The 24,990-nt window shown below is 36.8% G+C and overlaps 1 protein-coding gene across 10 annotated transcripts in view; it reads left to right on the top strand.

Annotated features, from left to right (window-relative positions):
- Nrg3 (neuregulin 3) overlaps positions 1-24,990 on the top strand; it is a 979,031-nt gene that overhangs the window by 413,265 nt on the left and 540,776 nt on the right. For all 10 annotated transcript variants that reach the window (XM_057769744.1, XM_057769743.1, XM_057769748.1 and 7 more), the window contains exon 2: positions 24,030-24,159. In XM_057769744.1, coding sequence (XP_057625727.1) covers positions 24,030-24,159 — 130 coding nt within the window. The remainder of the gene's footprint in view (positions 1-24,029; positions 24,160-24,990) is intronic.

Below are 24,990 nucleotides of genomic sequence, written 5' to 3'. Positions count from 1 at the left end.
TGAAGGCAAAAACTTAAATCTATAAATTTTAGGGAAAAATATGTTGTCAATAGCACAGCAAAGAATTGGTACTTCTGTCTTGTAAACAGAATACTCTATCCCTGTTTTTCAGACTATGTTGAAGAAGGCATCTCCTGAAAGGAGGTGAGCCAATATACTCATTGGTTTATTGTTTTTGCATTTTGCTTTTGAGAGGCATGCCACCATGTACAGCTTAGGTAGGCCTCCAACTTGTGATCTTTGTGCCCCAGAAATGTGAGTGCCATGGAGCACTGTGATAACATGCTTGCCTTACCCTGTCTGGCTTCCTCACTGTAATTCTGGGTCATGATTACTTTTGAATAATTCTTATGTGTGTGTATGTTCTCACCCACGCATGAGACCTTCAGTCACAGCCCTCAGTGGCTAGAATGGGGACCCCACCCCCTGCTAGCAAGGTGATTGGCTGGGTCTCCCCTACAATGGTACTTCTGACTCAGAGTCAAATTCAGATCTCCAGTCCTTGATTGACCAGTTGTCTCTCCATTCTGTGAGTGCAAAGGACTGTGGGTCTCAGAACTCTGTTCTGTGGGTTTAGGTTTGAGGTCCATAAACAGTTTAAGCAAAGATGACTCATTTTCTGCTTACCTCACTATGGACAAGGCTTGAAGGTTGTAACTGCCTGGAATTGATTTCAGTATGAAGGGTCTATTCTAGTTTCTTGCACCCTCACCTAGAATTTATATAATAATAAATGTACATCATCACAGGAAAGCATATGAATAAGTGAATAAACAAAAAATACCTATTCAAGTGCCCATGACAGAAAGAAATATATTCGAGAGTATTAAAATTTAATGAGGCAAAGTCTGAGTGTGGATGTGTTTATTCATTAAAGCTTAGTTCTACGATGCTATAGATTTTCTTGATGGTAATTGCTTATAGCACATTTTTTTTTCAGTTTTAGTCAATTAATGCAAGATCACACAAACCACAGAACTGGGGCATTTTCTGAATCTTCTCACTGCCTTCAGTGCACAGCCATAAAGGAGAGTGAAGGATGAAGCCAGCTGGACAGCTGGAGTCAAGCAGTCCCGGACAAGACTGTTCCAGGAGCATGGAAGGAAATGTCAGCTCTTTCCATTTTTGTGGGGATATTTTTAGGATGGCTTCTTTTCTTCTTGGCTAGAGCCAGTGTGCTACTTTATGAAGGAATTGCATTCTACTGAAGACACAAACTTCTTTAAAAAGAGCTATTTCAATGAGAAGAATTTAGCTAATTTTAAAATTAAAAATCATGTTTTCTCATGCCAGTCTCACATTTTCTGGAAACTTATCTTATTGATTTTTTGCAGAATTTTTTTTCCTGTCTTTTATCTCAGTCATCTACAATAAAGTAGTCATGCTATTCTACTGCTTAAATTTTTTTTTAAAAAAAATTAAGAATCAAACCCGACGGTGGTGGTACATGCCTTTAATCCCAGCACTCGGGAGGCAAAGGCAGACAGATTTCTGTGAGTTCCAGTCCAGCCTGGTTTACAAGAGACAGACTCCAAAGCTACAGAGAAACCCTGTCTCAAAATATATAAATAAATAATAAGAATCAAAACTACGTAGCACATACTTTTGTCTTCAATTCTTTTGTATTCTTATATCAATGATCAGATTAACAGACACTTTGGAACATCAACTTTGAAAATGTCATAGCAACCTGCCAGATGCCTTCAGTACAGTTTACTCATTTCTGAAAACTCATGATACTTTAAGGTCTACTGTATTGTTTTATAGATAATACTGTGATAATAGAGATGTATGGACACATTTTAATTTTCTCTGGATAGAGTTCATATGGAATTGTCAGGTCAAAAATTGTAAATTTTTCAAAATATTTTGATGAATATTATTATTTCAAACTTTTGGTCATATGATAACCTGTCACTAGTAATGTGTCCTGGTTTCAAAAACAGTTTTATCCATATTGCTCCCCAAGAAATCATCTTAAGTAAACATAATCTTAATATTTGAGATTTCATAATACAGACTTGGGTTCTGATGATCATGTTGTCCATGTGATGATGTGACTAAGGGGTTTATTTGGTCCTCACTCTATTGGTCTTCCTGGTTGTGTTTATCCCTGTCTAATCCCTATGAGCCACTCAATAGCCTCCTAATTTCATCTCTTTCTTGCATATTTGTACTAAGTACTGCAGAGATCTTATGATCTGCAGTGACTGGACCAACAGAATAGATTTTTTTTAATCAAGTTTTGCATTTGTGTATTTATAAGTGTATTGTGTGAATTAAGGCAGACATGTGTTGTGATGTGCATATAGTCAGAAGATCACTTTTAGGAGTCAGTTCATACCATTCCTCTTGCTACGCCAGGGCATTTCTTGCTTCCATCAGTGTGCCATGCCACCCAGTCTTGCTCCCATTTAACTTTGGCTGAGTCACTTGTCTCTACTTACTCTCCCACTCTAGGAAGAAGGAGACTGCAGTTGTATACAACCACATCTGGATTTTTCACGTAGATTCTAATGACAAAACTTTGTTCATCAGATTTTAACAATAATTATATGGGCCCACTGAGACATCTTCCTGATCCTATAGTAGTTTCTTTTCTATTATTTTTTCTCCATACATTATATTTCTATAGTATTCACACACTTCCCCAACTATGCCAAGTTGATACCTCCTTTCCCTACCCACTCAACATTGGGTTCTCTTTGTTTTTTATAAATAAACCTATCATGTCCAATTTGTGCTGCAGATATTCTCCTTTAATCAGTTGTGCTCACTGACTTGTTTAATAGCCCTATCTTCATTTTTGGTTCACCTCTGGAATCAGTTAACCTCTAGGTAGACTTGGCCCAATCATTTCGGCCCCTGTTTGTACTCCCACCCCCAAAATGAGCTAGACTTGGTCATTGCTCACTGTGCTTCATACACCTACTCTTTCCCCTTCTTTTTCTTGCTCCTTTTTCTCTTTCTAGACCCAGCATTCTAGAAGGGGTTTATATCTTTGTAGGCTCTTCATTAGACAGATGCATTCCCAGGTTAAATACTATTTTAATCAATTTCTGATTTGCATAAAAATCTTTGGTACTCTGATACTTTCGGGACCGCATATTAACATTCTTTGATGTAGAAGACCTGTGGGTCTCACATGAGCTCAGCAGTTCATGAACTGTTCTATAGATCTGAGATTTCAATGAGAACCATGAACAAAGAATCTCATTGTCATAAGGAAAGCAAATGGTACTCCCTAAATGTCTTTCTTGGAGATTTACAGTTCATATTATCATATCAGAAGGTTTGGAAAGATCACAAAGAAAGGATATGTTTTAATCTAACGATTCCCCACTGAAGATCTGCTGTTTTTCTCTTCTTATTCTTTCATGGCTGTATATTGAGTCACTTGTCCTTAAAGCCTATTTCAAAGCTGCTTTGAAATACAACTTGTTTCATGAAGATAGGCCAAGGTTTTACATCAAGGGACAGAAATTACTAAAAATATATGCTCCCCATTTTTGAAAAAGTACTGCACAGGTTGATCTTCACACTATTAGAAATTGAAAACTCAAAATTTGTAATTTCTATGAAGGCAGGGAAGGGGAAAAAAGATACTGAGATACTGAGGACTCTGCATGAACCAGAGCAAACAGGCCAAGCTCTTGAGCTCCATGACCTTCTCCTGGTCATGTGAGTGCCCCAGACATAGAGGGGCCTGGTTTTATGGGAGGTCGTTTGTCCATTAACCAGAATGCTTGATTTTAATACAGCACAATGGTATTCTCAGGAAGTCATGTCACCCAAAGAAATACCTTGGGTAGAAACTTAGAAGGAACATTGATCTCTTTAAAACCTAAGAACTCATCTCCTTACAACTAATCTTGCTGTGAATTAGAACTTCAGTTGAATATAAAATTAATCAGCTTTCACAGCTCTAATTTTTGCCGAAGACAGTGTGTCAGTGTGTTTGGTATGTGCTGTGTTGAAACCTGGAAACCTACTCCTTATACTAATGCAGCATCGTGACACTACCAACTGTCTATTGGATGTCATAGGGAGCAAGAAGTCTACGAAGTTGATACTGCTTCTCTGGATGTTAAATTCAGGGATGACCTTCCACAAGTGAACAGTTCTGCATGGGACCTTTGGTATCATCATGTTCAATGACCAGTATTGGTTCACCTGCCCTAATCATGGGTCCAGTCTGACCTTAGACCTAGAATTAAAACCATTATTGGAGTGGAGAGTTCTTTCCTGGACAAGTTCAAATAAGACGTATTCAATGTAGTTTCATGCCTATATCTTACTAAGTTATGGAGATAGTCGATTTTCTTGTCTTTAATGGATCCTGAGATGATATATTTGTTACATTTTTTGTCTCCAATATTTGAGAAGGTCAAGATCATCCACAAAGGAAGATATTGAGTTTATGGTTATATTGTTGATCAGTTCTAATCTACTGAGGGTATCAAATTAAAATAGTACATATGTCTTCCCATGAAATGGAATTTGGCAAACATTTATGTTTGTCACATATCTTCTCCCTACACCCAGACCCCAAAATGTTGAATTTATATAGATACCCAAATATAAAGTGTCACCATTAATGTTTTCAAGCATATTTTTTTTTTTTAGTTTTGAAAGCATACCAAAATAAGGGAAACATTCTGTTTACGAATAAGTTTTCAATTTTACAGCAATGTATAGTTGAAAGAAAATACTCAACTATATTTATTCATCAGACATACCTCTGTTTTGGGGTCTATATTCATTTGGATGCTCCATGGGAATGGAGAGAGAGAAGCAAGCCCTTGCCCCTGTCCTCAAGTAGCTCATAGCTTCCCCAAGGGGAGGCATGAATGGCAAAAACCCATACAAGTAGTTACTGGGGAAGGCAGGGAACAATGCATCTTGTGGTAAGAATAGAAGCAATGTGCTGAGAAAGCGAGCTGGAGGTCCAGGTTAATATCAGTTGGGAGAATTAGAAAAAAGTACTCAGCTAGACAGACCCCAGCTGCTTACTGGAAAACAGATGCCATCTCAGCAGGCAAGGGTTAAATGTGGAGTACTGTCACATGGAGGCATTTTTCCAGAGTATCCCCTGACGTTGAGAGGCAGTGTCTTTCCAAACTCTGTAATTGTCATTTCCCATGCACCTTTGGAGAGTATCTGCTCACTCTAATCACTAGCTTTGTTTGTTTGTGGGCCTTTTTATTAAGTATATTATAATTTATGGAGTTTACTTTCTGGGGTATCTGCTCTGAATATTTACTAATAACTCTGAATTAAGTTGCTCCCCACTCATTCTTAATTTGGAGTGTAGTTGGCAAAGTTTTTCTTCCATTCTGTGGAGATCTTTTCTCAATTCTTTCTGTAGCTGTACAGAAACTTTATAGTTTTATGAGACCCTTTTGCAAACTATTAGCCTTAATGCTTAGGTAAAAACAGTCTTTTTTAGAAAGGCATTCCCCACATGGATATTGTGCATGGAACTGCTTAGCTTCTCTTTTAGAAGCTTTACCATTTCAGGATTCAAACTGAGGTATTTGATACAAATGGGGCTAATTCTAGTGTAGGATGATAGAAGTGGTTATAATTTAACCACTTCCACACATGAGCTTCCAGTTTTCCCAGCATCATATATTAAAGATGCTGTCTTTTTTCCTATGTATCTTCATAGCCCATTTGTCAAATAACAAATGACTATTGTTTTGTGTTCTCATGTTAGGATATTCTATTTTTATATTCTATTTATATTCTATTTTTATTCATTTTCTACATGTCTGTTTTATGTTAGTACCACAAAATTTTTAATTACCTCAGCTCTTGAAGTCTAGTTTGGGAATTTCTCCAATATTTTTGTTCATTTGTTTCAAATTGTGTTGGCTACCAGTTTTTTTTTTGGGGGGGGTGGGGGGTTTAGATCAATCTAAGTTTTAAAATTTTCTTTTTCTATTCATGTGAAAAATGTTATGAGTATTTTTGATTGAGATTGCTTTAAATTTGTAAAGGTAGGACTGTCATTTTAAAAATATTTAATTGTATTAGTCCATAAACATGAATTATTTTTTTTCCATTTTCTCATGTCATTCTCAATCTCTTTCTTGAGAAAAATGTAGAGATCAATAAAAATCAATAAAAAAGAAAGAAATTTGAAGTTTTGATTGTAAAGGTCTTTTATTTAATTGGTTATTTTTATTCCAAACATTATATTATTTTTGATATTATTGTTAGTAAGTTTATGATATCTTTTTCAGTGTGTTTATTTTTGGCACATAGAAAAGCTACTGAATTTTGTAAATTGATATTGTACCCTGCTGTTTTGCTGAAACCATTGATTCCCCAGTCTGGTAGAATTTGGGGGTAGCTTTTATATATAACATTATGTTCAAATATGGGTGATTTGACTTCTTTTCATATTATACCCCTTTGATTTCCTTCTATTGCTTTCTTACCCTAGCTAGACTTCCAGTACTATACTGAAAAGGAATGAGGAAAGTGTGCAGCTCTGCCTCATTCCTCTCTTTAAAGGCATTGATTCAATTTTTTCTCTATTTAGAAAAATATTTGTGATTCATTATATATATATATATATATATATATATATATACCCTTTATTATGTTGAGGGATGGTCTTTTCAGCTCTACTCTATCTAGTACTTTCATTATCAAAGTATGTTAGATTATGTCAAAGTCCTTTTGTGTATATACTGAGATGACCATCAGACTTTAGTCTTTATGTCCATTCATATTATTTATTATATTTCTTTACTTTCTTATATTTAGCCAATCCTGTATTTCCATGATGAAGTCAAGTTGATCACAGTGGATAATCTTCTTGATATCTATATACACTTAGTTTTTTTTTTACTTCCTTGAACAATGAATGTCTGCTTTTATTCCTTCCAGGAAAGGGGTGGGGGAAAACCAATATATAGTTAGATGGATTCAATCAATATTCTTACTTTACTGAATATCATAGATGAGGGAAGAAGGGAAGAATTATGAACTTTTAATTCTGTTGTGTGTTATCCAGAGCTCCTCTATGGTCAGAGATATGACAATAACGATGATGACTTCCTTGTATGGACATTCTTAATAGGCCTTTTACACTCATTAATTATTATTTTTGCAGAGCATAAAAAACGCATGCTGTGTATAAACATTTGCTCTTTCAAAATCTGCCATGAGATGAGTAGAGAAAAAAAGCATGCCAACTAGCACTTCCCAGGCTCTGTGCGAAGAGTGTGACAAAGACAAGGCAGAATCCTTTGTCAGAGAACAGATAAGTGAGACTAAAAATAATATCTCAAGACGATGAGGCCTGAAACAAGGAAGAATTTACGTGAGCTGTGGTTGGAAAGGGGTTGGTTTTTGATAGTTATCAGTATTCAATGAGACATTTTGTAAAGAAAATAGCATTTATGTTGCCTGATTGAGCATACTTTGCAGTTAATTACACTGACTGAACCTTGAAATGTTTAAGGGTTTCATTCCAAATGACATGGACCTGAAAAGTATCACTCCATGTATATTCAGGATAAGCCTGCGGGTTGTGGACATCACATGCTCTTCCTAGACCTTGGGTGTTTTTCAGTTATCTAACTTAATAAAACACACATCTTCTAAACTTTCAGTAAGTAATAAAGCAAACACCGTTTGCTTGTGTAAAAGATACATGTAGAAGGATCTCAGATACAATCCACCAGAAAGGTGCTTGTCACAATTATATAACTAAACTCTGTCTGTCTGTCTGTCTGTCTGTCTGTCTGTCTGTCTGTCTCTCTCTCTCTCACACACACACACACACTGTATATATTCAAACATTTCTCATAATATATTACGTATATAATTGTCACCACCTGTAATCTTTTACATCAGAGATGGGCAAACTTTATCTATAAAGGGTCCATTATTAAATAATTTAGGACCTTTGAGCCATATAGTCTGTATCAGAAGTGGTATAACCATTATTATAAACAACAACAACAACAAAAAGTTCACATGCAATGTTCAACTAAATTAGTTTACCTGTTATATAGTAAGAAGGCAGAACAGATTTAGATCATGAAATATATGACAATGACTCTTAGTTAACATGAGCTGATTATTATTCTTGAGGCAAACATGCTAATTAAGACAGATAGAGGTAGATTTTGGTAGAGTAAAAGGGAAAGCCCTACTACCAGCAGAAAAGAGGAGACCAGCAGAATCATAATGGATAGTATGTCTTCCCTTTTGCAAAACATTTTATGTCCTTTTCTTTATGATAGGAAAATGTTATTTTTTTCAGTAAAAGGCAACATACATGTCTTATATAGCACATTCCTCAATATAATTTTTCATACAGAACATGGCCCATAAAAGTGTTTGTACTTCAACAACATAAATCTTTTGCCATGCTTCTCATTAAATCCTTTATTTAGATGTGTGGCTGTAAGTGTACAATTTTAAAGAAAATATTCTGTTTCCCCTCTGTCTTTTCAATGTCTTTTCCTCATTTTTCTTTTCCTTTCCTTTCTTTTTTCCCTTTTATTGAAAATTGATTTTTTTTCACAAAATATATCTGATTATGATTTCACTTCTTTCTACTCCTCCCATCTCCACCTCCTCCCAACTCCCCTCCCATCTGGATTCACACCCTAGCTCTCATTAGAAAAGGAACAAATTTCTAAGGGAAAATAATAATATGGTATAATATGATATAATGTAATACAATATAATAAAAACAACTAACAAATTAAAATTGTGTAAAACAGAAGGAAAAGAACCCAAGGGAATGCACAGAGACCAGAAATTTGTTTTTTAACCCACTTAGAAACCTCATAGAAAAAGTAAACTGTAAGCTGTAATATATACACAACCATAATATGTACACAAAGAATATGTAGTGTAAAAGGGAATATATACGTATACATACACACATAATATATGAAAATAAAAAGAAAGAATATGTTTTTTTAAGGAAAAAGCCCTAATATGACTTTATGAGACAAGGAATAACCAAAGATGTCATTGAGTTTGCTTTCTGCTGGCCATATACTTCTGGGAATGCAGCCTGCCCTTAAGAGTAGTTTGTTTCCTCAGTGAGACTCCCTTGGAGGAAACTAAATTTTCATTTGCCAGTGGTTATCAAGTGGAGATAGCTTCTGGGTTAGGAATGGGAACATATAATCACGTCTTTCTGCTCTAGATCTCCATCTGGTGCAGATCTTTGCAGACCCTGTGAATGCTGCCTCAGTCTCAATGAGTTTTAAAGTATATGTGTCTATCAAGCTGATTTAGAAGGCCTGGTTTCCTTGGTGTTCTCCACTGTTCTCTTGTCTCTTATATTATGGCTCACACAATCTTTGTGCCACCATTGCCCTAGCACATCTTGCGGGTATGACACCATCGTATATCAAAAGGTCTTTTCACTAGTATGTTGTTTACATTTCTACTCTGGTAACACACAGAGTTTCTTCCTGATGGGGGAGTATGTTTGTAGTTTTTAGGAACAACAAGAAGACAGGTCAAGCTAATATTCATGATGTAGAATCTCCTGCCTTCCACCAGTGGAGGTGCCTAGCCCAATTGTCATTAGAGGCTTCACCCAGCAATTGATCGTAACATATACAGAGAGTCAAACATTAGGTGGATCTTGGGAAACCCTGAACAGAATGTGGAGAAAGGACTGTAGAAGACAGATGGGTAAAGGCACCACGAGAAAACCCACAGAATTGACTAACTTGGGCTCTGAGTGGCTCACAGAGGCTGAAAAGAAAACCAAGGAACTTGCAAGGAACTTACCTAGGCCCTAGGCATATATGTTATGGTTGGTAGCTTGATCTTCTTTTGGGACTCCTAACAGTGGGGGCAGGAGCTGTTTCTGACTCTCACTAGCATTTGGGACTCTTTTCTTCATTCTTTGTTTTCTTGTGGAGCCTTAATACCAGGGGAGGTGCTTAGTCTTTCTGCTGCTTGATATGCCATATTTTGTTGATAAAAATGGAAGGCTTACCTTTTTTGAATGGAAAAGGAGGGGGAGAGGATGGGAGTGCAGAGGAAAGGTAGGACTGGGGGAGAGAAGGGAAAAGAAACTGTGGATGTAAAATAAATGAATTAATTGCAAAAAAATCAAAAAATGAAAGAAATCCACATCTGTTATCTAAAACTTGTTTAGATTTTCTGTTTAAATTTCCATATTTCTCATTACCTAAGAGAATTACCTAAGAGAAATTTCCATATTTCTTTAGCAATGCCTTTAATAACTCTTTTCTCTAGAACATAAATTATTGAACGACTTATAGATAATCCATTTAATATCAGTTGACTCTGTGAATAGAGATTAAAGACTTGGAAATGAACTCATGGATTCAGCTAATTGACTTTGGCAATGACTTTCAATAGTCACAGAAAATGGATCTGTTTTCTCAGAATAATGTTGGGTCTGAGACACAGGACTAGGAGTATAATTTTGTCAATAAGGCAAAAAATATTGGGGAAGTATATGGTGAGGTTTTGTTTTTCCTCAAATGGGCTACAAACATAGAACACTGAATTGAACCAAATCTATAGTCAGAATCTAAAATATTCTACCTTGTTTATTGCTTTTTTCCTATCATTAAACTAAAAATGTAAGAAGAGGTATAGAAAACCAAGGTTAAAATAAAATTGTTTTTCATTTTCCTCCTATCTCCTTGCATTTATTAATCAAGTTTCTGTCTTTGGATTAATTTTCCTATTCTGATATTACATCTAACTAGAACCTTACATCACATAACCTTGAGTCTGCATTCTTTCACTGGTCAAATTGTTTTCCAGGTTAATTGATGCTGCAGTACAGATCAGTAATTGAGGAATCACATTTATGACACAGTCTTCAAATGTGGTGGTCTATTGAGCGTTGCTTCTAGTTTTTGGCTCCAATGAATGATGGATCTTCCATGATAACTCGCATATAAGTGTGAACATTTGGTTTTGAGTCTTTTGTACAAGGACTGGAATTGGGGAGCCATATGGAAAGTGTAGTTCGGAGAACTATAAGACTGTTTGTGCAGGTGCAGAGACCCACAGCTAGACCTTATACATAGTCTAAATTGGAGGTCTCCATTAAGTCCTCCCGGTCAAAGATTGGGAAAGCACACAGAAGACAGGAAGGAAAAATTGTAGGAGTCAGATGTCAGAGAGGATGGAGGACACCAGGAGAACATGACCCACTGAATCCACTGTGTAGGGCTCATATGGGCTCAGAGACTGAAGTGGCAAGCACAGGGCCTACATGAATCTGCTCGTGTCTTCTGCTTATATTTTATGGTTGTTAGCTTGGTGTTTTGTGGGACTCAAAACAATGGGAGCAAGTGTGTCTCAGACTCTTTTGCCTTATCTCGGGACTCTTTACCCCCTATTGGGTTGTCTTATCCAGTCTCAATATAAAAACTTTCTCATTGTCTTATTGCATCTTGTTTTGTCCCGTTTGGTTTTCATCTCTTAGAGGCCTGCTCTTTGTTGAAGAGGAAGTAGATGGGAAGTGGATGGGTGTGTGGAATGTGGTGGGATAGAGGGAGGGGAAACTGTGGTCAGGATGTATTATCTTTTCTTTTTGAGAGAGGGAGAGAGAAAAGAGTCTATTGACTTATACATACTATGTCATTGTGCATCAATGAAGAAAAATTAGGTGAGGAACTCAAGCAGGGAAGGAAGCTGTAAGCAGAAATTGAGGTCGAGGAATCCAGAAATTGTGAAATGCTCCTTACTAGCTTGCTTCTCATGACTCACTTGTTTTTCTTTACAACGCAGTACAAGTGGCCAAGGGGTGGCATAGCCCCTCAGTGGGCTAGGCCTTCTTACATCAATCATTAATTAAGAAAATGTCCCATAGTCTTGTTTACATGTCAGTCTGGTTGAGGTTCCCTCTTCCTAGATAACTCTCTTTTGGAGAATATTAGCCAGGACACTTTCATAAATGGTTAATTTTTTTTAAGGCCTTTATCTCCTTTTGTACAGAAGAAAAGTCACAGGGCTCTTCTAAGTTAATTAGTAAGGAAGAGCTCACTGCCAGCTCATACAAAACATCAGACACTGTATAAGTAAGACTGAATTGGCTTCTATTGTTACTGAGGGAACAATATAAGCCAAAATTCTTTGCTAAGTTAAAATGGAATTTTAAATTCATTGCAACCTATGGCGCAAAGTTAGGTCTGATCAGACCAAAATTTAAGACCACACACTCCTATGATGTGGGATGTCCTTATATATAAGTGTTACTTTAACTGGTTGATGAATAAAGCTGATTTGGACAATGGTTTAGCAGTGTATAGTCAAGTGGGATATCCAAACAGCTATAGAGAGAGAATAGGCAGAGGGAGAGAAGACATCATGTAGCTGCTGAAGAAGAAAGATGCTACCAGAAACTTAATGGTAAATCGCAGCCTCATGGTGATACACAGATTAATAGAAATGGGTCAGTTTAAAGTGTAAGAGCTAGCTAGAAATACACCTAAGCTATTGGCCAAATGGTGTTGTAATTAATATAGCATCTGTGTCATTATTTGGGTCTGGGCAGCCAGCAAATAAAAAGGCAGTCTCCTTTTACACTCCTAAGTAAAAAATTTCTGTGTCCTCAGAAATTTTTTATCTCTACCTAAGTCTTCATTCGAAATCAAAGTCTATTAGTATCTTTCTTCTTCTTCTTCTTCTTCTTCTTCTTCTTCTTCTTCTTCTTCTTCTTCTTCTTCTTCTTCTTCTTCTTCTTCTTCTTCTCCTCCTCCTCCTCCTCCTCCTCCTCCTCCTCCTCCTCCTCCTCCTCCTTCTCCTTCTTCTTCTGAGTGTGTTTGGTTTTTTTCCCTCATTTGCTTGTTTTTATTTTGTTTTGTTTTGGTTTTAGACAGGATCTCTCTATGTAGCCACAGTATGACCTCAAACTCATAAATCACTGCCCCTAACTTCCTCCTACATGCTAGAATTTCAGGTATGTGCTGACACACTGAAATAGTCAATTTTTCCTTCTTTTTATCTTTATTATAGGGAAAAGTCTCAGCTGGGAAGAGGAGTCTAGTCTCTGGACCAAAGAATTCAGGGTAGAGGGCAGAGTATGCCAGCCATACCCTGTAACAGAAAGGGACAGAGGGATGCTGGGAGAACCTGGAAGCCAGGCCCATTTTGATATGTTAAATAGGGACATAAGGTAGTTTTCCTGGGTTTGAAACTTAATGCTAATGACAGAAGACCACAAAAAACCCTAAATGTCATGTGTCTCATTAATTATATAAATTGATAAATTGTTAAGATAGTACAGTGGTTATGTTCTAACTGATAAGTAGACACTGTTTAAATTCTGAGTGATGTCTGTCACCATACCACCATGGATGCCTGTCCCCAAAGTTCCAGAGGTCACTTGCTATTTCAGAAATCAAAGAGTTAACTTTTGGAAGCAGAGTGGGTTATTGGACCTTGCAAATTTACAGACACACAGATAAATTATAGTTCTATCTATCATCCCACATATTAAGTATCTTTAATATCTCTGTATTAAAATAAGTAACTTCAAATTGGGGAAGTTGAATCAACAAACATCAAACTGTTTATAAGGAATAAATATATATTTTCATATAAATATGAAAATAGTGAAATTATATATCTTCAATGGCATCTGCCACATCAAGTAAAAAAATAACCTAAATATTATCCAGCCTCAGGTACATACATTCACATAAGCGTGTGCATGCGCGCACACACACACACACATTGTTACACTCTCAAAAGCATTTTTTTTGACTGAAATGGAGCTCCATGGCAATATTTATCTCATGTTGAAAGTAGACATGAGAGCTATGAGGCAGTAATGTTAGAATACTCATTGTACTACAGTCGAATCAATACTTGCCCTCAGGAATAATGTAACGCACATGGATTCTGTGTCAGACTCTACGAGAAATTACAAGGATGTGGAAAGGGCTTTGACAGGAATCCGGGAGTCATCAACTATTTTGCAAAGTTGGAAAAAAAAATCATGGAAGTAGTCACAGTGCAGCTTTGTGTGATAATCAAGGCAGATTCTAATCCATTCTCCTCACTTGGGATGTGCTGGAAAACACTAGCAAGCTCATATTTCGCAGAGATTTTGGTGTGAATAATTTGTCTTAGATTGGCTTGCTTGTGTCCTGGCAACCCTGAAAAGGGTCTCAATCCAGGTGAGAAGAGATAGAAATAGGTGGCATAATCAAATGATCAGCGGCAAATTACCAGTGGTTTATGAGTGCATGTGAAGGATCGGGAGAAGGGTTTCCCCAGGATTCTGGAATCACAGGTGAGTCAATACTATCAAATTGGAGGAGTCTCACATTCTGAAGGCTGAGTGTTTTGGAAAGCAAGAGTCCAGGTTTACATTGATTAGGCTTGTGGTCATATGTAACTAGAGATGAAAGGTAGCAAACAGGAACTGTAAGAAACTCTGGGATAGAGGTAGACAATTGTCAACTACTGACATGTCGATGACAATAAATAGAATCATCAAGACCACCTAATGCTCAGAGTGCAGGATGCATGACAGTTGCCTGAGGAACTCACAAAAGCACGACTCAGGATCCAGCCCCATTATTGCCAATGCCGTGAGTCTAGGTTGGATCCTGCAAGTTCCTGTATCTAACACAGTTGCCTGCAGGTGATTCAAATAATTCTGGTTTGAAAACCACACCGGGAGTAGAAAAGCCCTGGAGAATGAGTAGGGGGAAAAAAACAGAAATAAAATCCTGGCCAGCGGGAAGCAATATTGTAAAGCATGTCAACCTAGATTCTCTGAGTCTGGAAGTCATCAGAAAAGAACAATGAAGCCAGGGGCCCAGGACACAATCTGTCAGACTTCCACACTTTATTCATCAAATGAGGAGAGAATGAGCCTCAACACAAACAATCCACAGGGCTATCTGAAAGATGATTGATCAATAACTCTTCTGAGTATGCTTCCGAAGTGATTTGGCAACCAGTCTTTAATGATCCAGAATTTGAATATTGAATAGATGTGACAGTGTTGTCAAATATCATAGAGGACAGGGCAGTATGGAAGTTGCTGAAGGTCACATGATGAAGAGATGAAAACAAGATGAGAAAATGGAAATTAAGCTATCTTTCGATTTAGAGTTAGAGGGGAGTATATCATGGGTCTTTTCAGTAACAAGATCTGAAGAGCAAAAATCGGGTTTGGGAAGAATAAATACGCATACAAAGGTTTCAATGACTGTCACTATTATTACCATCATCCTAGAGGCAGTTTGTATAGATATGTGTTGGGATACAGGTATAAGGAATATTGACTTTGATGATAAATTCTCCAGTTAGAAAGTAAATTTACCTCCACCAAATATTTGTTCCATGTAGGTTTACTTAAGCTGGAACAGAGGTAGTTTTCTCTCCCTTTCCTTCTGCTTACCTTCTCTCTTCCTTCCCCCCTTCTCTGTCTGTGTGTCTCCCCTGCCTTCTTTTTCCTTTCCTTTTTTTTTCTTTCTTGATTGTTTTTTGATAGAATTTCCTAGTGTAGCTGAGACTGGCCTCAGATACACAATCTCTCTGCTGAATTCAGCATCTGGAATGCTGGGATTACAGGTATGCCCCACCATACCCAACTACCGCAACAGAGTTTAAAAGTAGTATTTCTAGCTGGACGGGAGTAGGCATATCATACAAATTTAAAAGGTGGGTCTTCCTGGATTTATTGTGAGAATGGGTGCCTTCAAGATGCATCAAGAGTCTTCAATTCTCTCAACAGTTCTGTCATTCAACAGAACCTCAAAATGTGGCCAGCATTCCCCTTTTCCTTACACTGGCAAAGTGAACAATTGGCTGATTTCTCACCATAATAGGGGGGAAGCTATCTCTGTCCCTAGTCAGCTGAAAAATGGTATGCTTTTCTTTCAAACAAGAGTGTATTAAATATTTTATAAATCAATCTCACACCAGGGTTTCTTCTCCTGGGCGCCAAATAAGTGGAAGATTCAACAGGGAATTTCAGTACATGGAGCAGTTTTCATTGACACTGCAGCCCTGAAGAGGTTGCTAGAGATAAAGACCATATGCAAATTACTTCTCTCACCTTCAAGGTATTTTAAACCATTAGGATTGTTAATTGCAGTTGTAACTTCCTTTTAGAGAACTGTCAAGTGAGGAGCTAACAGGGGAAAGTGGAAAACTTCATGAAGGAAACTGTCCTTTGCCAGCCAAGAGTGTGAAAGATTTATCCAGTCTTCTCTCTGCCCCATTGCATTTTCTGTAGGTGATCTTGCTAGAATTCCTGTTCTCTGACAATTAAGTAACACACACTCAGCACAGGGCTCCAGTGTTGATCTTTTGGGATGCCCTCAGAAACAGCAGCAGCCCGAACTAAGTTCTCTCTTCTTTCATTGTCTGCTTCAATTATTATCTGTAATAGATAATTTCACGTTCTTGTTCTTGCAACAGAAATATGGGTTCCCACAGTGTATGCCGTATTGTGTTTGGAACATAGAAACCCTCCCGAAGTGACAGTCAAATTCAGCTCAGTACTTAAAGGGAAAAGGAGCCATTTTCTTAGTCATTAATAAATTAACTTTCATTGCAAAAATCCACAGGGATTCCTGTCTTCCAGCCATACATTTTCTTCCCATTTTACTTTTAATGAATTAACTACCACTACTTCCTACAGTGTGTTTAATTGCTGTGCTGATTGCTTACTATATATGCTACATGAAGTGGAAAGAATACAAAAGATAAAAAAAAAAACAAACAAAAAACACAAACTCTGTGACCTCCTTGGGGAGAGAGATCAAAACCCAATAAAAATAAGAAAGCAAATTAAACCACATGGAACAAGTGCCAGACGAGTGGTCCAGATAATTGCCTAGCCCCTGTGGTCAGGTTCCTCAACCACCATCCTGCCTTTTTTCCCTGAGCCCTTGGCCTGTTATCTTTATGCTTGGAAGACCCTGGTACTTTTTAAGCCTTCAACCTTCCCCGGCCCTTCATGACTCTCTCTTTTAAAATCTTTTCTTAATTTTTGTTTTGTTTTGATTTCTTTATTTTTTTTCCATCCAATAGAATTAACGTTTCTTTATGTACAGGAAATTCTTTGTGTTTTACCTAAATTTTAAGCTACTTCTATAATTTTATCTGTTCTCATTGTTGTGAAATGTGGGACTCTATGTTGCCCAGGCTGCCTTCAAATTTTGACTTCCTTCCTGCCTCAGACTTCACAGGGTTATGGTTTGGAACAACTAGTTGCCTTTCACTACCATAACTGGCTCCTAAGTTGTTTTCAAGGTGCTTCTCAAAACTAAACTTCTAAATACTTAATTGTCTAAGATATTTTTTGAGTTTATTTTTCTATTTGTTTATTTTATTTTTAGGTACATGTGTGTGTGCTGCATTTATCTGTGAGTACCACCTATGATTGTTGCTTGGGAAGGCCAGAAGAGGGTATTTAGAGACACTGTTACTGAAGCTATAGACAGCTATGAGCCTCCATGTGTGTTTTGTAAACCAAACTCAGATTAACTTCAAGAGTAGCAAGTGCTGGGTCGAGAGGTAGGTTGAATCCGACTTTCCTGAGAAACCGCCACACTGCTTTCCAAAGTGGTTGCACAAGTTTGCATTCCGACCAGCAATGGATGAGTGTGCCCCTTTCTCCACAACCTCTCCAGCAGAGGCTATCATTGGTGTTTTTGATTTTAGCCATTCTGACAGGTGTAAGATGGTATCTTAATGTTGTCTTGATTTGCATTTCCCTGATTGCTAAGGAAGTTGAGCACGATCTTAAGTGTCTTTTGGCCATTTGAACTTCTGTTGAAAAGTCTCTGTTCAGCTCAGTGCCCCATTTAGCAATACCACTATTGGGAATATACCCAAGAGATGCCCTAACATACAACAAAAGTATATGCTCAACTATGTTCATAGCAGCATTGTTTGTAATAGCCAGAACCTGGAAACAACCTAGATTCCCTTCAATGGAAGAATGGATGAAGAAAGTATGGAATATATACATATTAGAGTACTACTCAGCAGTAAAAAACAATGACTTCTTGAATTTTGCATACAAATGGACGGAAATTGAAAACACTATCCTGAGTGAGTTAAGCCAGACCCAAAAAGAGGAACATGGGATGTACTCACTCATATTTGGTTTCTAGCCATAAATAAAGGACATTGAGACTATAATTCGTGATTCTAGAGAAGTTAAATAAGAAGGTGAACCCAAAGAAAAACATATAAGCATCCTCCTGAATATTAACCTTCATCAGGAGATGAAAGAAGACAGAGACAGAGACCAACATTGGAGCACTGGACTGAAGTCTCACGATCCAAAGGAGGAGCAGAAGGAGAGAGAGCACGAGCAAGGAACTCAGGACCGCGAGGGGTGCACCCACACACTGAGGCAATGGGAATGTTCTAACGGGAACTCATCAAGGCCAGCTAGCCAGGGTCTGAAAAAGCATGGGATAAAACCGGACTCGCTGAACATAGCGGACAATGAGGACTACTAAGAACTGAAGAACAATGGCAATGGGTTTTTGATCCTATTTGCACGTAATGGCTTTGTGGGAGCCTAGGTAGTTTGGATGCTCACCTTAATAGACCTGGATGGAGGTGGGTGGTCCTTGGACCTCCCACAGGGCAGGGAAACCTGATTGCTCTTTGGGCTGAGGAGGGAGGAAGACTTGATTGGGGGGAGGGGGAATGGAAGGTGGTGGCGGGGAAGAGGCAGAAATCTTTAATAATTAAATAAATAAATTAATTAATAAAAAAAGAGTAGCAAGTGCTGTTAACCATAGAACTACCTATCTAGCCCTGGAGTTTATTTCTTATGATGACAAAAAAAAGCAAGCAACAAACAAAAACACAATCACAGTTTTCAATATCAACAGAAAAATGCTCAAGCATAAGCATATTTATCAATCTACAAACATCTTCTGTGTCCACCTCTTTGACAAACCATACATGAAATTAGAGGTCAGAGGGGTGTAAATCTACTGTTGGTGTCTCAGGAGCACTCAGTCTTGTCATATATGATATACATGACAGGAAGAGAGAGAGGTGTATCTAATAATGAGTTTTTACTGAGTATGACCCTATGAAAGCTTTTAAAGAAAAATGGAATTCATGGTAGTATTGATTTGCCAAGTCTTTCATCTATATAACAAAATTACACAAATAAATATCGCATTTATTTTTGATAAAAGTCACGTATTTTGTTAAGACATGTTTCTAATAATAAATTCAATAAAGGGCATGCAAAAATTATAGCACACACTTTATAGTCAGTTTAGTGTATTGGATTATCTTAATGGTGCTGCAATTTCAAAACCATAAATATGTATCAAAAGTATTAGCTGAGTTGATAGATGAGACTATGGTTTCTGATCTCTGATGTAACCCAAGGATTTAACTTTAAAGGACTGAAGATGTACCTCAGCTATTTTTCTACCTTGGAGCACAGAAACAATATAATAAATGGCATGTGATAGTTTATTTTTAATTTATTTTCTATATGATGAATTTTGTAGTGATTTTATGTTAAATATTAAATGCATACAGATAAGTATATATACTTATAAACAAATTTATTAATTTTAGTGGGTATTATCCACAGTGCCTACTGTTTATTCCTAGGCTACATTTGATTATAAATTATAGAAAGCCTCACTAATGGTTACTTTAGTATTCTGTATGCTACTTATTTTACATATGATGTTAGGTGGTTTTCAAGTTCATGTAGCAGTATGCTTTTGAGATATGTCAATCTTCAGTTTTGGCATGATTACTTTATGAACAAACTTGTACTTCATGAGGCGTAAGTCTTAACCATGTCTCCAAGTCCTTTGCTTTGCAGTGAGTAGTACAATGTAGATATCATAGCAAAATGCTTGGGTAAATGCTGAGACTTTAAACTTATTAATAATTTCAGTTTATTTACTTAAAGAAGTATCAAAGTATCAAAAAATCCAGCACTCTCTCATGGTCCATCACATGGAGATTTACAAAATCGTCAAAATGTTCATTTGGAAATTAGTTAAAGTAATTGAAATTAATTCTGTGATTCTTCAAGCTATTGGTATATGTAGCATGAAAAACTATATGTGAAAGGTACAGTAATTATATACAATAAATACAGACAATGAATATATCAACAATGTCTAGTTCATTAACAATTGATAAATGCAGAAAAAATATTCCATATCTATCCTATATTGGTGAGTCCAAAAGGTTGTACCTAATTCACTACCTATTCTAACTTGCATTACCAAAACTATTTTTTAATGTCTCTTAACTATAATATTTCTTTAGAGAATTTCTTTTCTGAATTTGGTAACAAGGAAAACTATAACTATTAAATCTTAAACTCCATCAGAGATCTAAGAAGGAAATAATATTACCTAAATAAGCAGGAAGTGCAAGCAACCAACTTCTAAAATTGTGGGAAATGACAGATAGAGATGGGTACATGGACAGTCACCCAAGGTTTCTTTGTAATGTCTCCTATCATCAAACTTCTGGCCTAGTATACCTGTCAGACTTTTCTGTGGAATAGAATAGTCTGAAGAGCTAGTCTAGCTTTTTTGTGCAAAGTTTTGCAATTACTTTCTTTTGTGTCTTACTTCTACAATATTGTTAGCATTTGAGGCAAAAAAACTTTCTTGATCAATGGCTTACTTTTGCCACAAAGGAAGTAAATTCTCTGGAGTTTCTTTTATGCCCATCATCTCTGAAGTAGACTGGTACTTCCAGGAAAAGACATGTCTCACAAAAAAATAAAAACAAAAACATAATGTTATTAAAACATCTTAAATGCCATATTCTGAAGATCTTTGAAGTATTTGAAGATGACCTGTCTACATAAAATATATCTGTGCTTGACTTTGAAAACATACCTAATATGACCACAAGTTCAAATGTAATAAGTGACTAAGTACTAATCTGCTTTCCTTACTATTCTAAGTAGTTGGTAATGATAACATTCAAGAACTAGAAATATTACATTGTTAAATGAGCTATAATAGGTACAATACCTTGAAAATGTGTGTAAAGTATGTTCTAACAAAAGTAAACTTAAATTTGCATCAATACACAAAAATCTATATCAATGTAAAATATTTAGGTCTAGTAGTTGTTTCTTTGGTTTAAAAGTAGATTCAATTATCTACTCTTATCCTATTATAACTATAGATGTCTCAAGTACATTCCAAGTCTGCATTCCCTGCTTCTTATACCCAGGTCTATTTCAGAGACACTTCCTCAGCTTTCTGATCCTCTGTAATGTGCTGGCAGATTATTCCCACTGTGACAGCAATGTAACTGGTAGACTTGTATGGGAACCCCAGGAGACCACAATTGTCAGATGGAAATTAATTGATTGTAATTGCTTTGTCATTGTATTACACTCTGAGTCTGTAGCTTGTTAAAACCACTGATTATAAAAAAGGGATCTTCCTTTTTCTGCAGTAGGTTATGTTAATGAAAAGCTGCTCTTAGAGAAATGATCAGTGAATATCAATCAATGGATAATAAGAAATTAAAGGAGAAGTTAAGTGGCCGGTCTTGAATTGACAGCATACTTCAGCAGTTGGGAAAGCCATCAGCTGTGCAGTGTTTTATACGGAATTCTCTGCTTGGAGTGCCTGCATGTCAACTACTTTCCATAACATGCAAGATGGAGTCTGTGAGGCTGTACAGTACATACTGCTCTAAATAGCAGGTCTTTACCCTAGGGAAAATTTTAAAACAGAATGTGTCTGTTTTACATAGACTTTACCTTGTGGGAAGTCTTAACAGGGAGTTACCTTAAAACATAAAATAGTTCCCATTGTAATCTAAAGGGACTTCAAAGTCCTGTTTTTAATATCTGTGCAAAACTTATGAGTGAAACTCTGAAGTCATCATATTGAAATATCCACCAATATTGAAATTACCAATATTTTACCTCATGAAAGTGAGATCATATCCATTTCTTCTTGTTCTTAGAGATACATTAAGTATTAGTAGCATTGTAATGAGATCATTAATGATCTTACCTTTCCTTCATGATATTTGATTGATTTGTGATGTTAAGGAGGAAATATTTATTGTCCATATTTTACTGAGTACCATTTCTGATTAGGCCTCAGCACTTGCCCACCAAAAAGTCATGGAATTACAGAATGGGTAGAATTGTGGGTGAAATCTTGTAGTCTGAAACATTGTGACCCTGATATACCCATGAAGAGGAAATTTAACCATATTAAAGGCTGAATAATTTCTTCATATTTTACTTATAAAAATGTATTTTCTTGTCTATAGCAGTGGAATTATTGTTAATACTTCAGTTGCATAAAACTCTGCAACTAAAGGAAAGTCTAGATGAGGCAGTAGGATCATCCTCCAGTTAGGATGTATTATGGCTTGTTTAATATTTGAGATACAGGTATGCATATATCTCAATGAGAAAAATAAGTAACTATGATTTAAAAGTACATGTTTTAAATGAATGTTGAAAATCGCAATTATGTATACCATTAAATATTTTTTCATGATTATTCTTCACATGTGACTGTCTTCCAGAATTTGGAGCATTGAAATTTTAATTACATAATGAATTGGGAATGAGAAAGAAAAATTAACATCTATTAGGCTATTATAGTTGTAAGCAAAGCACTCCGAAACTGATAGGATATATACTCATCAAATGTCTAACAACATTTGGCAGCGGTAATGGGAATGAAATTCATGCTTCATACAGTATGCTGGTTAAAAGTGAAATGAACCGAAGTTGCTGAGCTGTGTTTGACTTACGACCGTTCATTCAGTTCTTGGTGTTATGTGTGCTCACATGAAGGAGGCTGTGAAGCCCTAGAACAATGATTCTCAACCCGTGAGTCATGAACCCTTTATGGTCGCTTTATCATATACCCTGCATATCAGATCTTTGTCTTACAATTCATAACAATAGTGAAATTACTGTTAGTGATGAAAGAGCAATGAAATAATTTTATGGTTGAGGTCACCACAACATGAGGAACTGTATCCAAGGGTGGTAGCATTAGGAAGGTCGAGAACCACTGCCCCAGAGTGACTCCATTGTCAAACTGCAGTTGGAGGACATCATTTGGGAGATTGATCCCAAGACATGCATTGGATTCTGAGTGGATGTTCAAATCCTTTCCTATAATGATTCAGTGTTTACATCTCCTATGCACTCCTTCCTGTATAATTGTACAGCATTTATGATGCAGAGTATGATACAAATATTGTTTAAATAGGTGCTATTGGCCCTTGTTTAGTGAATGCTAGATAATAGTGGTGAGGAGAAAAAGATGAACAGATACAATATACCTGTTTATCATCTATCTATCTATCTATCTATCTATCTATCTATCTATCTATCTATCTATCTATCTATCTATCTATCTATCTAGAGGGTTTTCATGTCTCTGTAACAACCCTAGTTGTCCTAGAACTTGCTTTGTAAATCAGACTGGCTTTGAGCTCACAGAGATCAGCCTGTCTCAGCCTCCATAGTGCTGGGATTAAAGGCATGCATCACCATGCCCAGCTTCAATTTTATTTTGTATGCAGTGCTAGGGAGTGAATCCAGGACCTTGCAATGCTGAGAGTGCTTTAGCTATTTTAGCCTTTTTGTTGTTGTTTTTGTTGTTGTTATTTTTGTTTTTTTCCCAAGAAAAGGCAATGCTATACTACTAAGTCTATCTTTGAATTCTGTATGTAGCACAAGTTTTACTTGAGTTCATGGTCCTCTGGGCTCTACCTATGTGTTGCTGACAATAGAGATGAGCTTTTTTTATGCCCAGTCTTAAGTCAGTTTTCCTGAATATTTTTTGTCTGTGGTCAGTTGAATCCCAGGATACAGGGCTGAGTATAAGACAACTGAATATAGTAGGCTAATTCAGCTATAGGTTAGTTTCATTGAAGATTGGTGCTCTTTTTAATCCCCATGGGTATTGCCTTTGCATAGTCCTGGACTCACCTGTCCTGCTAATGATATAAGTGGTCTGTATGATAAAACATGTCAACCACATCTCCTTCTTTTCTCTCTTCTTCAGATACCACGACATACTCCACAGAACGATCTGAGCACTTCAAACCCTGCCGAGACAAGGACCTAGCATATTGCCTCAACGATGGAGAGTGCTTTGTGATTGAGACCCTGACAGGATCCCATAAACACTGTCGGTAAGCCCCTGCACCAATAGTTTAAAGAGTAGACCCTCACTGACGACCAGGGTTGTAGTCAGCCTTGACAATACAATGTCTGGATGAGGACAGAACAGTGGAGAAATTGATATGGCAAGGATCAAGGCTCATATCTTGTTCTTGATTGAGGAAGAAGAAATATAAATGAAATAGATGTGGTTATGCTTTCCCTAACAAGTCAAAGATTTACTTCTGCTCTGCTGGTTTAATGGAAGAGATTATTTATTCCTCAAAGCCTGTATTTATGACATGAGATCTATGCTTGCATCTTGTCACTGAGAAACAATTCTTTTCTCAGAAATAATCCTTTTTTGCAAATTTAAGAACTTCAGTAAGAGACACAAACTGCTCATCTTAGACAGAGTCTTGGTGTTCTTTGTGAAACAAACCCCAGAGGCTGCACCTGTGTCCAGAGGAAGCTGCATTTTATTATGACTCTGCTGCACTTATTAATTTCATACATTTGTGGAAACACCTGTGATGAGGAACTGCTCTCCAGCAAGATGTTGTAAATGAAATTATTGTCCTGCATGAGCCCAGGAAGAGAACCACTTAAGGGAAATTCCCAGTAGATTCAGGAAGGTGTTTAATTGGTTTTCAGAGATGCCGGGTTATATAACTGCTAAAAATACAAGCAAGGGGATATAAACACTGCACTCCTAGACACTGCCACTTTAAGGCTCAATAGAAGAATCAAATTAGCATTCAGAAGATATTTCCTACCATGCTTTTATTTCCAGCACTACCGTTGTAATTTGTTTTTCCTTGCAATTGTACATGCTTCAGTGACCATATGTATCCACAACCCTT

This window comes from Chionomys nivalis, chromosome 5 (genome assembly GCF_950005125.1).
Source record: "Chionomys nivalis chromosome 5, mChiNiv1.1, whole genome shotgun sequence".
Classification (NCBI taxonomy): Eukaryota; Metazoa; Chordata; class Mammalia; order Rodentia; family Cricetidae; genus Chionomys; species Chionomys nivalis.
Note: the sequence above shows the minus strand (reverse complement) of the source record. Positions and strands in the feature narration are given on the sequence as shown.